Genomic DNA, 18,376 nt, shown 5'->3' with positions numbered 1-18,376 from the left:
CAAATATTATTTTAACAACTCTCTTTCTCCAATGTAAGAGAACTTTCACCTTCACCTTCGTATTCATTTCATTAATATAATATATTATATTTTTGTTATCATTTATTATTTTTTTAATATAATATATGTATCATTTTGTATTATTAATGTCAAATGTAAGTAGTGGATGTTAATTTAATATATATATATATATATATATATAAACTAGGAAAAATTTAATAATAATAAAAAAATAATATTTTATTATTATTTTGACTCCAAATGTATAATTTAATATGAGAGTATTTTTGAAATGACAAAACAATCTTTAGAACATGTGATTTCGTATTTATATTTTGAGAAACCAATACTAATACTCTAAGAAAGACTAATAGGTGGCATTGACGTGGCAATGCAGACCGACAAAATTATAATATTTTAAAATTCTAACTACAATGTTTTAAAAATTGAAAACTATGATTTTCTTTTATAAACACGTGAAAATTCATATAATAATATTACAATCAACCCAAAATGCTAAGAATGTAAATGTCAAAAACTATGGGATATTTTTTTTCCAAAATTATCTCCTCCTGCACTCGAAATCACCTCTATAAATCATTCTCCGCGGCACCCATCGTCCTTCCCCCCCGCTCTCCTCCCCTCTCCTCGCTTTCAGGAACTCCTCGCTTCCCCTCTAAATCCCATCTCCGTCATCTGCCTCCCTCCTCTCATCCCCCCACCAATCTCCCAAAATCTCCATTTCTCGTTTCCTATCTCGAAAATGGACCGACCCAGATTCGTAATACCAGCCTCCGAAGCTGAATCCATGGCAGAAGGATCCAACCTCTCCGTAGTCCAGTTCCTACCCTCCCTCGTCAACTCCGCCAAGCGCCTCGCCCGCCCACCCATCTCCCACTACCACGTCGGCGCCGTCGGTTTAGGCTCCTCCGGCCGAGTCTTCTTCGGCGTCAACCTTGAATTCCCCAGCCTTCCCCTCCACCACTCCGTCCACGCCGAGCAGTTCCTCCTCACCAATCTCTCCATCAATGCCGAACCCCGCCTCCACTACCTCGCTGTATCCTCCGCCCCATGCGGCCACTGCCGCCAGTTCCTCCAAGAGATCCGTAACGCCCCGAACGTCAACCTCCTCATCACCTCCGAACCCAAATCGGTATCAGACCAATTCCAACCGTTATCCAACTTTCTCTCCCACCGGTTCGGCCCCGATGACCTGCTGGCCAAAGATGTACCATTGCTCTTAGAGCCACACCACAACGGGTTAACGTTTCTAAGCGAAACCCAGTTTCCATCCTGCAATGGTTTTGGCGATGGATATGAGGAATTACGACATGCGGCTTTAGAGGCGGCGAATAAGTCGCATGCGCCGTACAGTAGATGCCCATCCGGCGTAGCGCTTATGGACGGCGAAGGGAAGGTATACAAAGGGTCTTACACGGAATCGGCCGCGTATAATCCGAGCTTGGGGCCGGTGCAGGCAGCAATCGTAGCGTACGTTACCGGCGGGGACGGTGGTGGCTATGACAAGATTGTCGCGGCGGTGTTGGTGGAACAGGAAGGAGCTGTGGTGAAGCAAGAGGACACGGCAAGGCTGCTATTGAAGGCGATTTCGCCCAAGTGTGAGTTAAAGGTCTTCCATTGTAGCTCGGCCTAGAATGGATGGCTGTAAAAAGTCCTTGTACTTGATGTGAAGTCAACTGTAATTGTTGGACCATTGATTTGGTCCTCGAAAGATTTGAATTTGATGCATGATCTATCTCTCACCTCTTTAAGTCGTAATTCTAATAAGATTATTATAGTCAAAGTTTTGGAATTTGTATGTATGTGGATTCTGGAATTAGACTCCGTGGATTTTTACTCTATTGTAGTTTTGTTGGATTAACAAGAGGAAGACAGCTATGCAAACAGGTCTGAGTGCATCTTGGGTGGCATGCAGTTTGTATTTTGTTATTAGTGTATTTTGCTGTACATGTTGCGTCTCGAGATGAAAGTCTCAGGCTAGGGAAGTCATTTCAGTGTTTTTCTTGTTTCTTTTTTCTTTTCCTGAGCAAAGGAAATATTGGTTTTGGTTTGTTTGTATGGTGCACAGGATCCTCTTAGTGAGATATCCTATGGAAATCAATACTAATTCAAAGCCTTAATCACATGAAGATTCTCAAAGGAGGCATAGATCAAATATATTCAATACAACCTCAATCATGTTTGGTACCATTTATGAAATATCAGTCTCTTTAGAGCTAATCACTTGCATTCATTTGATTATATTCTTCCAACTTATAGAATCATGTTACTCTGGAAAAAGGATTCATTACATGTTTAATGGTTGATGTTTGTGACAACCAAGCTAAGCTAAGTAACTATTCCAGCTGATGTTGTAAATGGCCTTTGTGATTGCTGTTGAAGTAGGATCATGAACAGCAGCAGCAGCAGCAGCAGGAGGAGGAGGTGGGCCGCCAACCTTGTTGTGAAAGTTTGTGATAGAGCAGACATAGCAACAGTAGCTATGTTCCCTGGCCTGGCCCCAGCATGGATGGGAATCTAAATTAAACCAGCAGTATTAAAATTGAATTGCTCCCCTCTCAGCTTGCACTTTTTTCTATTGATAAAACGGTGGAGCTTCCTGAGGTGGAGTTCCAATATTCCAACATCTATAATTGCACTTTTTTGTTGAATTTAGTTTAGGGTCAAGATCCAGAGTCATTACTTTGGTATGCTGACAAAAAGGGTGCTATAAATTAATTGTGGACCACTTTCTCTTTTAATTTCTTGTTTTATTTAGTATTTAAAACCTTTTTATTCCCCTAATCCTTTGCATGTCAATGAGCAATAATGCCTTTTTTTAATCAAAAGAGATGGGTGAAGTTGCTTTTTTATCTTGTGAATTGGATTATATGAAGATGAGTATTGCTACATGTCATTGTAGAGTATACAAGCGTCATGCAGTTATTTTAAAAAAAAAAATGAAGTCCACTATTAAAAAGTTAATTTTTCCTCTAAAGTAAATCTTGTATTTATTCAATTTTTTTTTAAAATGATTGTACGATACTTACGCACTCATGACTGCAACTATCATTTCTTGAAGATTGAGTTGAACATGGACTTTCTTTTTTTTATTTTAAAAAAAAAAAGTTTTTTATTGGCATTTTGTTGTTTAACTCATCTAAGCCGTCCATTCAAGGTTTGTAAGGATGTCTTTTAAAGTCAATTTTAAGGTTGATTAATTAAGTACAGATTCGCAGCTAAGGGTCAGCTGTCAGCATGTGATTAGTGTTTTTTTAGTGTAAATTCAATTGAATTCCCCAAGTTTCCTCTATAAAAGTAATAAACATGACAATAAGTTAAGCATGCAGCTGCCAGCTTGTATCATTAGCATAAAACTAACAGCTACAAGATTAATTGTTTCCTTGTGGTGAATATGAGTAATATAATAAAGTAATGTTAAAGTGACAGGGTGTCCAGATAGGATGTCATGTCATTAAAATTTAGGATAGGTTTGGTAGATAGGATGAAAGTAAAATTTTTATTTTATTATTATAATTATTTTAAACTTTTACATAAAATAGAATAAATAATTTAATTTTTTCAAATTATAAAATAATAATAATATTAAAAAAATAATATTTTAAATTTTTTATCTTACTCTCCAAATCTGTCATTGCTCATGTGATTAATTTTAATGATACGACACGTAATATATCGTGTCATTAATATTTTTCAAAATATTGTGATTGAATCTAAACTTTTCACATAATCTAAACTCTTATTAATATTGCAGGTCAAGGGGGGATGCACATCTAGGGAATGAACTCTTATTTGGTGCACAACTAAACTAATGAAGACCTACCTCGACTTTAGGGAGATTTTTCACATGTGGTCCAACAAAATAACAAGTGTTGAAAGATGTCAGTTTAGATTCAAAGTTAATCTCAATTTATCTCATCTCATTATTACAAATTTTTTAAATTCTTATACAAAATATAATAAGAAATTTAATTTTTTCAAATTTTAAAACTATAATAATATCAAAAAAATATTATTCTTATAATATTTTATATAACTTTTAACTTTCATCTTAACTCACTATCCAAATCTAACCTAGATCTTCAGTTCATTCACATATTGGTTAGCACCAAAATAACACCCAGTCCCCTTGATGTGCACGAAACATCTGAGTTTGGATAGTGAAAAGTGTTGAGAAGTGTTGTGAATAGTAGTGAAAAAATAGTGAAAATGTAATAATAAAATATTGAATAGTAGTAAAAAGTAATGAATAGTAATAAAAAAAGTAAGTGAAAATTAATAATAAAATAATGAATAGTAGTAAAAAAGTAATGAATGGTAATAAAAAGTATGGGAAAAGTAATAATAAAATAATAAATAGTAATAGAGTATTCTAAGAATATCTGAAGTACTTTCAGTATCTAAACCTAGCCGACTCACAAACGACACTCTAAATTCCTAGTGATACCTTTTAGCCTAACCAAAGCACCATTCCTATTTTTAGGTTAATGGACAACATATAGATTCATATCATAATTCGAAACAATTCGTATATATCTACGACAATATCTCGATAATCTACCTAAGTTTGGGTGTATTGAGATTGATTATAAAAATGCAACAGTATTTTCTAAACTGGATTCGATATCATTGATCTAATTTGGACATGACCAAATAAGAGTTCATCTTCATGATTTGTACAAGATTTCTTTCAAAATTCACAAAAGATACTAAACTTCTAACCAATATACCATCCACAAAACAACATAATCATAACATATTTTATGAAATTCATATTACCTCGATCATGGATAGATTTCTTAATATCATGAGTTGAAGATCGGCCCCGTTTGATTACCAAACCCTTCTCAACTCATTTCATCTCATCATTACATATTTTTCAAATCCTCATACATTTTTTCAAATTTCTATATAAAATATAATAAAAAATTTAACTTTTTCAAATCTTAACACACTTATAATATTTAAAACTAATATTTTAATAATATTTTATTTAACTCAATTCAATTCAACTCAACATTCAAACCCAACAGAAGACTTTGCCGAGTTTGCCAAGAATTTTGACCAACCCTATAAACCTCATAAACATAGAGCTACATATGTGATTATGCTCGTGTTAGCATGACCAACAAGGAAAGATTCATTGAAAACATTTGTTTGACTAATCATGGCAACGATTAAGACATTGGCTTTAACAAATAAGATTAGAAGCATCTGTAACAGCTCATTCCATGGGACCAATATGTCTTTTATAGAGTCAACAATAAGGCCGGTCAATGTCGACTTAGTCTTGTTGGAAAATTCGTCAAAGAAACTTTATGGATTGAACGCTGCTGCTATATTTACTTACAATTTTACTCATTTACACGTGTTAATTTTGGTTGCATACACGTACATGTCTTCTCAGTGGAAATTCTACTAAAAGAATCGCAAAAATTATATAAAAAGAAAATTTGAAGCAAGAATTATTAAAAATTCCAAAAATTTTAAAAGGAGAAAATGAAAATAATAAAATTTTAAAAAATTAAATATAATAAATTAACTTAAAACCGAAAAAAATGAAAAAATAAAGTATAATCAAGACAGATCTTAAAAATGAACAAAAAGGCAAAAAAGAATACAACCTGGGTTAACTCCCAAACGAGATACAACCTGGGTTCCTATTTAAGCTACACCAAGACAGCTTGGACTATGAGGTCCTCTCCAACATGGCAAAGGGGTGTGTTACCTCGCCTTACAATCACTAGAAGAAAAATGAGTACTTATGACGGATTATTTTCAATGATAATAGCTTAATTTTAATAAGAAATAGTTATTTTGATAAAAAATAATTGATAACAAATAAGTAATTTTCTTATGGTAAATCTAAGCTGCATAGTGAGGATACCGGAAGGAGACACCCCCCTACACAATCAAGGTGGTGTCAGTTTTTTTTTTTTATAGTAGTTTGTATGTGGCGTTAGTAATTCACGTAAACAATTTCTTTTGTTAGTTTTCAAACGAGAGATGAGCAAATTGTCTAAAATGAGATTTTATCAAAATAAAGGGATGCAACATGGCAACATGCAAAAGTTGAAAACTAAGGTAGCTTTTTGCAAACGATTGAAACTTCATAGCCTTAATTATTTCGCAATTGATCCAAGTTTTATATGATCTTTCTGTAGACTTCTAAGCATTAATTGCCACAGAACTCAATTAGAGAGAGAGAGAGAGAGAGAGAGAGAGAGACCAAAAGTTCCTGCAGCTATATATGTTCTGAACATGCATCGCTTGTGCTAGGATGATAGCTTTTTTTCCTTTTTTAGATGAAAACAGTTCGAAATATTCAGAGGAAATTAACAAATGAAAAGTATTGAAGAAAGAAGCACAAAGAAGACCAACCTTAGACTGTGAAGACCAACATCAGTCATGCATGCAGCCGATGTTGTTTGTTGTCTTTTGCTTAAGCTTAACCACCTTTGAAGATATCCATCCATCCTTATGTCTTTGAAATTTGATGGAGAACAAACGCATTCAAACTTTCTCTGCTCTTTCATGTCACTTAAAAGAGAAGGGAAGAATGCATTTGTCCTCCACCAAATCCCAGAGAGAAGAAGGAACCAAAATTTTTTTCTTACGCTCTTTCGGCTCCCTCTGATGTCTGAGTATATATATAAATAATATGGGTGACAAATAGCAGAAATTTCAGTTTGGTTCTCTCTCCTATACTCAATCGGAGTAGTTATTCTTTTTATACTTATGGAGACTATTCCAACAAGGATGACTGACTCTAGGATTCCGGTCTAAAGACATGAAGGAAAAGGTCCATGTGCGACCCAGTTTAAACTTTAGACTGTGAAGTGTGAACATTGAAATTTGAACCAGTAGGATTCATTCTCTTGTCACTTTATTTTTTTTGAAGTTTTCTGGTTTGGAAGGTGGTGATTCATTTTCAAAGTCAAGGGTCAGTGTCAATTTTCTTCCATTTGATTCCGAATTAAAACAATCTAGAAAATCAAAAGACTGTGACAGTTGTTGGGAAAAGAATTGATAATTATTCTAACATCATGTTCTAGAAATTGAGAGAGAGAGAGAAGGAGTCGTCTGTCATTTACTAAGGTTTGAATAGTGGGATCAGAATTTTTAATTTTAAATGGAAGTTAAAAATATTATTATTGTTTTGAGATTTAAAAATGTTAAATCGAAATTTGAAAAAGTTAAATTATTTATTATATTTTTGTAAAAATTTAAAATAGTTATAATGATAAGATGAAATAAGATAAAAATTTTACATCTCATCCCACTTGCTAAACCTAACAACGACACCTCTAGTACTTGCAAGAGGCCAGCCTGCAATACTTGTTTTAAGTTGGTACAGCTTTGTACTCCATATATGCAAGCAATCTCTATTGTACCGTTTGAGACTTTGCCAAGAAAAAACAGAATTGAAATATCAGTACTATTTTTGTGTACTACAATTGCATTAGGAACTTCCAATATCTAAATTTGTTGCGGAGTATGCGTCAGATAGCCGAAGATTATGACCAAAAGTTAGCAATATGTTTGTTTTGAGGGCTTGGAGTTTGGTAAAGAAGGGAAAAGATGAGGGAGGCGAGGTTAAAGTGAAACCCCTTCGACCCATTAACGGGATATACTTCCCAATATTCATAAATAAATTGAGATATGCATTATATATATATATATATATACAAATTTAAGACAAATTACAATGTAGTTTTTCCTAAAGTAATGCAGTGGTGGGTCCTTTCCGCTGTGGAAATGGAGGCCATAGCGTGAGAGGCAAGTTGTTGGGAATGCATTTATGATTTTCTTCTTCTTTTTCCTGGTTCAAAGTCACATACAAACATAGAGAGAGGCGGTTGTTACTTGTTAGACAAGGTCTGATAATAAAAGGTAAAAGAAAAGCTAATTGATTCACACCATTGAGGGAGATGAGTGAAATGGAGCTTTTCTGCCAAAACATGAACTAATGGTTTAACGGTTCAACCAAATAAAATAGTGAATTTTTTTATGCCATGGTTACAGAAATATTTTAAGACCCATCTTCTTTATGAGGATTAGAGGACCACACCAGACAGGAGGAGGAAAAACTGAGTTTGAAATTTGGTCTTCCACTAGAAAAATTAACAACCCTAACACATACCATGATGTGATTTGTTATTTTTACCATTTTATTTCAAAAAAATATATTCATCATTCATTTTTTTATCATCTTTTCATCACCTCATGATGTGACATTAGATAATAAGTTTACAAGTAAAATATAATAAATAATATCCAATCATCTAATACTATATCATAAGATGATGAGAATTGAAATGATCTTCTTTTATTTAAACACACATGTTGATGTATAAATATGTGTTTAAATAGAAGAACAAAAATAACAAATTATATATTAGTGTATAGTGTTGAAATGATAAGTAGCACTTTTCAAATACATTGGAATTGGTAACATGTTGAGATTGTTACTTGGTTGCAACCAGCATCTCAGAATATGTGGCAAAAGTGAGAATAATAACAAGGAAAGTACTCTAGCCACAAATGGATTATACAAAATAATTTCACAAATTAATATGACTTGATGTAACTTATCAGAATATAAAATTATTTTTATTAAAAAGTAGATTTAACGAATCAGATAAAATTATGTCAATTTGTAAAATTATTTTTGTGTAATACATTTGTGGCTCTAGTAAATCATGAGTCATGCTTCATGAATGGTCAGCATAACTCAAGTACACATGAAGTATACAATAAAAAGACCTAGTTACAAGTTAGTGACTAGAAATGGATCCAAGAAAATCATGTAAACTAGCCCCATTGATATAATAACAGTAGCCCATAAAAATTAGAAGTATTGAAGAAGAATCTCTTGACTTCATCCAAAGAACATTCCTGCTCTTCAAAGCTCCAACCCGTTTCTACAATAAAAGAAAAGTGCAACGCTAGAAACTCTAACACCGTTCTCCAATTGGAGTTGGGCCTTTCACTGATTAGGGGGAAGGACATCTCCTTTCAGTACCTTCCAAGGTCCATAATAGAACTTTGGCCTCATTAGAGGGACGGCTTCCCCAGGGTGATCTTCCCAATACTTCTCCTACACATTATCAGAAAGCAGATTTTTCAATTAGATCCCAGAAATTCAGGCTCCCAGGTACTAACAGAAACAGTAGAAATATCTATAATTCTAAAATGACCATTTTTAAATCCTAAATAACTAGGGAAGGAAACCTATTCAACGCCATCTGAACCTCAATATTTGAAAATGGCATCCCCACGAAACTCATTAGGATACGAGCAATGAAGTGCTAACTTGAGATTAAAGGAAAAAGGACGTGCCTCAAGGAAGTTGACTGCCATTCCACTAGAAGATGAAGTTCTACATAAGGCAAATATGGACTTTTCCGCAATTTCCCCAAGATTTGTCGCACATAGCAACAATGATGTTGAAATAAAGAGCAAGAACCAACAACTTAAAAAAGTTATTTTAAAAAAAGGTAAAAAGGACCCAATCCAGGGAACATGAAAATTTTTTACTAATCCTCTCCATGTTTTTCTTGGTTCTTCCCAAAGGTCATAAAAAATCAACTCCTTAATGATGAGTTTTGGGAAAGAGGATGATGAAACACCTAATACAACAGGCAGGATACTGTCAAATGTCAATAAACAAGACACAACCAGGGCAAAGTCCAAAGGTATCCCTCTAGGAGTCCCCCCATCTACTGGTCAGTGAGTCTTCTAACTATCAATTCATTATTAAATCAACTCTTTGCAAGCAAACAGATAATTGAAGACAAGGCATCTGACACCTACAAGCCAAAACAATAAAACATGAGCAGATAGCACTGTCATGGAAGACCCCCACGACTACAAACAGTTCCACCAAGCTTTATGTTCACAATTGATTTCGATTCATTAATAAGGAACAAGCAGCCTTATATTCTTTTCAAGCTTTTGTTAGAAGTCTAAGGCCGCTAAGCACCCAATCATATTCCAATGTCCTATTTTTAAACTGCCATATTGAATGAAATTTCTACTCACTACTTCCATAATCTGATACTGTTCTTCTCACTGTAAATTTTTACTTAATATGAACATTCATCGTCTTTCCGACCAAAGTTAAACACGACACAAACACAACTGCAAGTGCACACATTTTGCTAGGCCACATTACAAAAAAACAGCACAACAAACCTTTACTAATCCGCAAGAATAATAGAAAAAAGAATTTTATCTAACAAATCAAATAGACATAATTGAGTGATACAATCAAAATAGAGCGGGGTTAGAGGGACCTAATAAAACGTTTCGAACAGTGACTGGTTACCTTGTAGAGTTGTTCAGTGATAGCAGAACCAATTACTCCAGTGTAGAAAGCAGCAATATAGATTGTAACAAGAGGTTTAAACGATTTGGGTCGCCTGTACGGATCGATCATGTCCCAGAGAAGGGTTTTTTCCCACTTTGTGTACAAATAATCTGCGTATTTCCTCCACAGATAGCTTGCCATTTCCACTATAGATTTGCTTGGTTCTCTAACTCTACTACAAATCGACCTTCGCTGTTTCTTAAAAAAAGAGACTTTTGATGACCTGAGGTTGGTTTTTCAGCAAAATTAGAAGAAACCCAATTGAGAATAAATGATTTATGAGCTTCTGCAAGCAGGTTATGCCCAATTTGCTGAGAATTGAATGATATAACATACATACTCCAACATGAACACTTAAATCCAACTCATTGACTGGAAAATAGAATTCTGGCATATATACTAACTGGTTCTCAAGCAGCGCCATAGTGCTTCTGCCATGATACTTGCACAGAAAGGTATTCTACAAATTAAGATGTATTAATCCTCAAAAAACTATGCTACTTTCTTTTGAATAAAATTTTGTAGAGTAATGAAAGTTGAAACGATCCTGATTAAAGAACACAAATTCACCTATTTGATTTAGTGATTATCTAGATTTTCAAGCTGCATGCATTTTTAATTCCACCAATCCACTTGAAAACTTTATGATTATGGAACGTTATAGTGGTATGTACCACATGCAAATTAGCCCTTTTGCTTCCACTAAATCTATAAACTCCCCCCCCCCCCCCCCCCCCCCCCAAAAAAAAAAAAAGAAAAAAGAAAAAAAAAACTATAGATCAGTACTTTTGATTCAAGTTTAAACAAAAATAAAACTGATTCAAGTTGATAAATTTGGTGGGATAAATAAAATTAATAAGCCTTTCACACTATATATCATTTCTTTTGTTCCATATCAAATATAGTCTTTAAAATGAAAAAAGACATATATAAAACCAAAACCATGTTAATGGTTAAAAGTTTTAGTAATGATACTATGCAAGATACTATAACCAGCAGAAGATGATTTTTTCTTGATATACCATGCAAGACACTATATATGCAGTACGAAAAGAGCCATAAAAATCACTTGCCTTTTTTTACCATCCTTTTACTAGAATTTCTCAGCAACTGAATATGGAATACAAAGAGAGCTATAATGGATTGGAAAAACGTTACTATAACCAGTCAAAGTCAAGTTGAAAGAATTGCTTGGCTCTGCTCTTACTTCACTGATCACGCCCAAAAATTAGTCAACAAAAATTAGTAGTACAATTAGGAAGACATTTCTAGCAAAAAATCTCAGTACCCTTTGGGAAAATTAGAGCGCATGAGCAGCACTCCTAGAAGGGGAACAAAATCAAATGAACTCTTGTTAATTGTCTAATGATAACGTCCCAAAATAAATTAACTCGCCCTGAAAGACACCGCAAAACACTTCCATTGCAGCTCTTAGACTACAATAATGATCTAGACGATACTAATTTCAATATCCAGAGCCTTAACGTATTAAATATCTCTAAAAATTACAGAACCAAGACAAAAATAAGGACCATAAAAGTACAAGCACCGTTTATAGAACAACACCAACACATGAACACCACTATATCAGACTACCACAAACGCCATAATTAACGCAAAAGGAGACAAAAAGGAAAACAGAAATATATGAATATATTCCTTTAAAAAAAAAGGATATGCTAACGTTGGTATATGATTCTTGTTAATTTGGTTTTCATTAAAAAAAAAACCACAAAGATTCTTCAGTTCCAGTAAAACCATAAAATAAGAAAGCAAACTTGAAGCCATATCATTTTCCATAGAAGGTTTTACGAACTAGATGGATAACACAAAATGAGAAGTTGATGGAGACGTAACGCTGGCGAAGAGCTTAGGGGAGGTGAGAGTTGTATTGAAAACGAATCGAGGTTACATACAATGTGATATTAACGAAACGACAGAAGGTTCTAGTAACGAATGATATGATAAATACAAATCAGTAAACCAGGACCGACCCAAAAATTCCCAAATCCAACAACCACCATACAAATCATAAGCCTAAAACCTCGTAAAATCAACCCACCAAATCAGATAAAACCAAGACCGACCCAAAAATGGTGTACATGGGGCATTGCTGCATCGTTATAGATAAAAACCAGATCATCCTTACCTTCGATAAGTGATCACCAAGCCTTGCAGAGAAAGCACGCCAGAACCAGAGACACAGAGAGAGCGAGCGAGAGAGAGCTCCGAGAGAGAGTCGAGACTCGAGACGAAGACACAGTCACACAGAGAGGACCTGAGAGCAAACTGCGAGAGAGAGACACTGGGCCAGACCAACCTAGAACCGTTTGTTTATACGTGAGTTAAAAACGTCGTTTAATACATTATCGGGTAACTCGGGTACAATCTCGGGTATCGGGTAATGTCTCGCTGGCACTGGACTACTTTTAGATAATTATATTTGAAAATTCTTATACTACTTATATGATATAATTAAATTTAAAAAAACTAAATTTAATAAATTAAATTATGACTTATATTTATAGTGTAAAAGTTTTTAAATAGCACTTCTCCTACTTTTAAAAATTCACTTGCGGAATTTTCATCAATCTCAGAGTATTAGCATTGGTTTATCTATATACAAATGCAAAAATCACATATTGCCATTAAATAAAAATTCAAAAATTGAATTATGTATATTTGAGTCAAAATAATAATAAAATATTATTTTTTATTATTATTAATTTTTTTTTATATATTTTGCAATTAGCATCCCTACAAAAATGTTGAAGGTATAGTGGGAGGAGAGAGAAAAATAATAATAAATAGCATTTATAGAATGAACAGTACATCTATAAAGATGCATTGACATTGTTCATAGCTATAAAAATATTTACATATACATAATTCAATATAATCAATTTAATGATCTATTTATGCAAATATGTATTTTTTTTATTTGCATATAAATAAACCAATGTCAATGCCCTTAGTCATGGTATCTCTATTCTCTAGAGCTTGGCTAACTTCTGATTCAAAGGCGACAAGAGAACTGAGTTGACACATAAACCTTTAAAATTAGGATTAAATAATATTTTAGTCATTATGCTTTGTTTTTTAAACAAGTTGATTTTTAAAATTTGATTTTAAATTTTATAGTCTCCAAGCTTTATTCCTCCATTTAAAATCAAATACAAATCCATCAAAATGCCATATTGCCACCAATGAGACATTGTCATGCATAATCTAAAAATTAATATATATATATATATATTAGACTAGTTATATTCATCTGCTGGACAATTCACCTACACCACACACCAGTAACGTTTCTTTGTTTTTTTTTTTTTTTCCTTCCTAAAACTAGAACACACATTCTATCTTAAATATCCCAAATCATATCTCATTTTGAATTTTTCCTCCTCCCTCGTGTTCTCCCTCCAACCCCTTTGCCCGCGACGTTCAACTCACATTTTTCCAACTTGAACTACGTCTGCCATGGTCTAGGGCTGCCGATGAAAATGACCAACCAAACAAACTCACACCCAACTCTCTCTTGTTGTACATGGCTGGGTTATTTTTACAGTTATTTTATGACGTCTAAAATGAGTAAACAACGATATTGTAGTCTTGAGTTCTTATTGTGAACATGACAAATTTTATATTGCCCAACTCTATCCTCTTTCTTTGGGTTTTCCTCAAATACAAAGTAATGTATTTCTTTCATAGCCTATATAGAAGGATTAGATTATTTTTTTTTCTCTACAATTTGGAAGCTAGAGGTGATTGACCGATTTGGATGAAACCACTAAGATAGTCATTTTTTTATTATTACTAGATATTGTTGGTGGGTGGAGATTATTTTTCGTGGTTAAATGAAATATACTAGAGGCTCAATTGTTTGAATTGGATTGGGGCAATTTCTATTTGATTCATCATTATGATATGGCTATCGCTATACTACGATGGGTTTAGTCTTGATATAGGGGTAATGGTTATTGCTATATTGTAGTCTTATATGGATCTTGAAGGTGACCCATTTGAATCCATTAAAGGCAACTAAAAAAAGGTTGTGACAATTTAAACATGGGAACCGTATGTGAGAGAACACCATTCCGCATGTGTTTAGGACTCAGTGGCCAGTAATTGTGTTATATAGAGTCATTAAATGTTTTCTTCTATTTTTTACCATCTTCATTTGATTCTCCAATTGAGTTCTCACATGTAAATTCTATTAATAGCAAATTTTATAGAAGTGATAAGTTAAATGCATATTGAATTATCATCCTTAGAGAATACCTCTCAAATGAGAGAAACCAAAAAAAATACTTGATGAGTTAAATGTATGCTCAATTTTTCTTTAACTCACTATTGCTAGCATTTGAAGATTTTTTTTAACCTGCAAAGACACGCAGTTAGTAATGATATTATGCATCACAGCCAAAAGAGTAGAAAAAAGATTCCCTTTGTGTAAATGGCAGCTACCATTTGTTAGAGCATGATCTAAATGCATCTGGCCATAACTTTTTTAAGTTTACATATTTTAAATGTACTAGTGGTGAGATAATCAGTTTTAATATTTTCTATTATTTGGGTTTCTAAGGAAGAACTTGCATTGAAGATGTTATTAAAATAGATATAACAATCTAGAAAAACCTCTTTGCGATGGAGCCTATCTGTTTCATGTGTGAAATGATTTATGCCTTTTTATTTAGTAACTTCATTCTCAAAACTTAGTTGATAAAGCGTGATGGACAAAAAGGAAGATGAAAGGCTACCCGGGCCTTCTACATCAATTTCACCGACTCATGTATGATACACATTGGTCATTTAGAAATTTCATTGTGTTCGATATTTCCATTTAGTTAATATATTTTTATTTATTTATTATTGAAATATTATAGTCCAGGAAATTTGTTCTACCCACCATTTATGATGCATCCAAATGCATATCCAGATCCATATATATATACATGAAATAGCAAAATAGATTCCTTCTAAACTTTTTTAAAGTTTTTTTCTGACATGCATTTGAGTCATTCTAACACCATGCCTAACTACAACCTCCATCAATTCCACATTTTATACCAATGATGCTCTAACCTCTATCTAGTAATGCGAAGGAGTCAAGACGAGTTCAACATACAATCCAAGTAGATTTCTTTTTAACTTTTTAAATTTTTTTCATACTTGCATTTGAGTTGTTCTAGCACCGTACTTATTTACAATCTCCATTTGAGTTTTCTGAAGGAGTTGAGAAGATCTTAAAAGACCCCCCCGCTAGCAAGTGAGTCATCAACTGTGCCATTTAAAGCTGAAAGTGAAAAGAATTTTAGAAATAAATCACACACGACTAATCAAAACTATCATGTGACTAACAGTATTACACTTTTAACCTAATAAGTAACATACAATGTATGTATGTAATGTAAATGCTAATCTAAACCATACATTTTCATTTTCAAAAACTTAATCGGACATAAATAAAAAGGCAGAGGCGGAGAGACTAATAAAGTATCAGATGATGATGAGCAAATTGAAGAGTCAAAATCTGGTATGGAGTTTGCCACTGATAATCAGCTTCTAGCCTATTGCAACCGATATGCCAAGCAACAGGGTTTTGGTTTTATCACACAAAGGACAAAGAGAGAGATAGATAAGAGTGTGAAGTATTTGACAATTAGGTGTGCGCTAGGCGGCAAGTACCATCCTAACTACAGTAATATCTCAAGGCCATGACTAACAATTAAAACGGATTGTAACGCGAAAGTAAATTCTCACTTGGTGAAGGGTGTATCGGTTTTTACCACTGTTGAGATTTCCCATAATCATAGTATGCCAGCCCACAAAGTCTAGATTTTTTAGGTCTTACAAATATTTAGATGAATACAATCAAAAGATGCTCTATTTGAATGATAGAGCAAGTATTTAAATAAACAAGAATTTCGATGCACTTATTGTTGAGGTAGGGGGGGAGTACGAGAATCTTGATTTTCAATAGAAAGATTGTCGAAATTTTATTGACAAAACCGAACACTTAAGTCTAGGTAAATGAGGTGGCGAAGCACTTAGTGAATACTTTGAGATGATCAGGGAGACGAATGATGGCATTGTTTCTATGATGGATGTGGGTGACTAGTTGAGAATCAAAAATATGTTATGGGTTGATACACGAAGTCGAGTGGCGTATGAGTATTTTGAAGATGTTATCACATTCGATACGACATACTTAACAAATAGATATGGTATGCATTTTGCTCTCTTTGTCGGTGTAAACCATCATGGGCAGTGTATATAGTTAGGTGCTTGCTTGATTTTAAGGTAGGATACAACTACTTTTGTGTGGTTGTGTCAAGCATAATTTTAGTGCATGAAAGGCTCTAAAAGAGATCATAACAAACTAAAACTAAGCAATGAAGAATGCTATTGCATTGGTATTTCCAAACAGTTACCATATATATTGTCTATGGCATATCATGTGAAAACTCCCCGAGAAATTAGGATCTCACTCTCAATTTAATGTAAGGTTGAAGACTTTCATTCAGAGTGCCCGATATGATTCATAGACTTGCGCAGAATTTGAAGACAAGTGGGGGGCAACTAATTCAGAAGTATGACCTTGGTGATAATGCATTGCCGCAAGAGTTGTACAACAAGAGGTCGTTCTAGATACTAACTTACTTGAAGAGTATATTTTGAACTAGTATAAACACTACACAACAGTCTGAAAGCATGAATGTTTTCTTCGATGGGTTTGTGCATTCTGGTATAACATTGAAGGAACTCGTCTATCAATTTGACAATGCTTTGAAGAAGAATGTATAGGTTGAGACTACACCGAATTTCAATTCTTGCAACCAAACCATCTCATGTATATCCTCATTCTGTATTGAGAAGTAATTTTAAGCGTTATATACAAATGCAAAGTTTAAAGAGATCCAAATGAAGGTGTGGGAGATGATTTTATGTAATTACATATTTGTCAGCAAGCAAGTTTGCATTTCCACCTTCTATATTTTGGATGAAATTTCTATTGATGATGACCATGTCAAAATCATAAAGTACGTAGTTTACTACAACAAAGATGAATGTGAAGTGAAATGCACATGCATTGTTTGAGATGAGGGAGATTCTTTGTAGGCCTGCATTGAAAGTTTCAAATGAAGAACCTTCTTATACTACCAGAGAAGTACATGTTAGATTGATGGAAGAAAGACTTAAAGGGGAGATACACACTAGTTGAAAGTAGCTATAATGACTTGTGGCACAATGCGAATGCACGAAGGTATGAGGTTATGGTGAAAACATATATGAAATTAGCGACCCGTGTTTCCCTAAGTGATGACCATGTCAATATATTTTTGTGCGTTTTGGATGAATTTGAGTAAAAATCTAAAGGACTAATACTTGAGTCGGTTTAACCAAGATCCAAGAGAACTCGCGAATAAGTGTAAAAAAAAATATTAAACCCCCACGTTATCTGAGAGAAAGGAGGGCCCTCAACGAAGAGAAAGGTTTAGATTGTGGATAAGGCTACAATCAAGTGAAAGAAGAAACAGGTAGTAAATATTTTTCTATTAATTATATATATATTAGATTGCATACATATTCCTTTCTAATATATATATGTATTTTTTATTTGAAATTTAGACTTGTAGAAAATATGTGATGATGAATCACAATATAGTGAGATATCAGAAGCTCAACATGGCGTTAACGTTGACAATTTTAATGTTGGAACATAGTGTAGTACTATCACACAATCAATGCCATCGGGCAATGAGGAATTGTAAGGCTATGGTTGTAACTTACAAATTTATTGTATCTATGAGGATTTGTAATTAAATATGTTATGGATGTGAGACTCTTAAATGTAAGGCATACAATTTGTTGTAAATAATATAATTTTTAAGTTGTAGGTTGTTGTGATTTGTAATATATAATTTAAAGAATTGAAAAGTTCATTAAAGATTTCATTGACTCCTGTTGTGTTTGCAAAAG

At 33.7% G+C, this 18,376-nt stretch overlaps 2 protein-coding genes across 4 annotated transcripts; one reads left to right on the top strand and one right to left on the bottom strand.

The window, feature by feature from the left end:
* The first annotated feature begins 565 nt into the window (after nt 1–565).
* On the top strand, nt 566–2,805 carry LOC122304377 (cytidine deaminase 1-like). 3 transcript variants are annotated; one of them, XM_043116620.1, is made up of 2 exons: nt 566–1,619; nt 2,367–2,805. In XM_043116620.1, exons 1-2 carry the CDS (start codon nt 764–766, stop codon nt 2,399–2,401), a joined length of 891 nt encoding a protein of 296 aa, XP_042972554.1. In that variant the 5' UTR covers nt 566–763; the 3' UTR covers nt 2,402–2,805. The 3 variants fall into 3 exon arrangements, with proteins under 3 accessions (XP_042972554.1, XP_042972556.1, XP_042972555.1); XM_043116622.1 differs by having other exon boundaries at nt 567–1,619; nt 2,407–2,805; XM_043116621.1 differs by having other exon boundaries at nt 567–1,619; nt 2,404–2,805.
* Nucleotides 2,806–8,391: 5,586 nt separating this feature from the next.
* Nucleotides 8,392–12,718, bottom strand: LOC122304376 (uncharacterized protein At4g29660). The gene is made up of 3 exons (XM_043116619.1): nt 12,543–12,718; nt 10,352–10,616; nt 8,392–9,121 (listed from the first exon to the last, which is right to left on the bottom strand). The coding sequence occupies exons 2-3, from the start codon at nt 10,532–10,534 to the stop codon at nt 9,011–9,013; spliced, it is 294 nt and encodes a 97-aa protein (XP_042972553.1). The 5' UTR covers nt 10,535–10,616; nt 12,543–12,718; the 3' UTR covers nt 8,392–9,010.
* Nucleotides 12,719–18,376: the final 5,658 nt, after the last annotated feature.

This window comes from Carya illinoinensis, chromosome 3, assembly GCF_018687715.1.
Source record: "Carya illinoinensis cultivar Pawnee chromosome 3, C.illinoinensisPawnee_v1, whole genome shotgun sequence".
NCBI lineage: Eukaryota > Viridiplantae > Streptophyta > Magnoliopsida > Fagales > Juglandaceae > Carya > Carya illinoinensis.
This window is presented reverse-complemented; position numbering and strand designations above follow the sequence as displayed.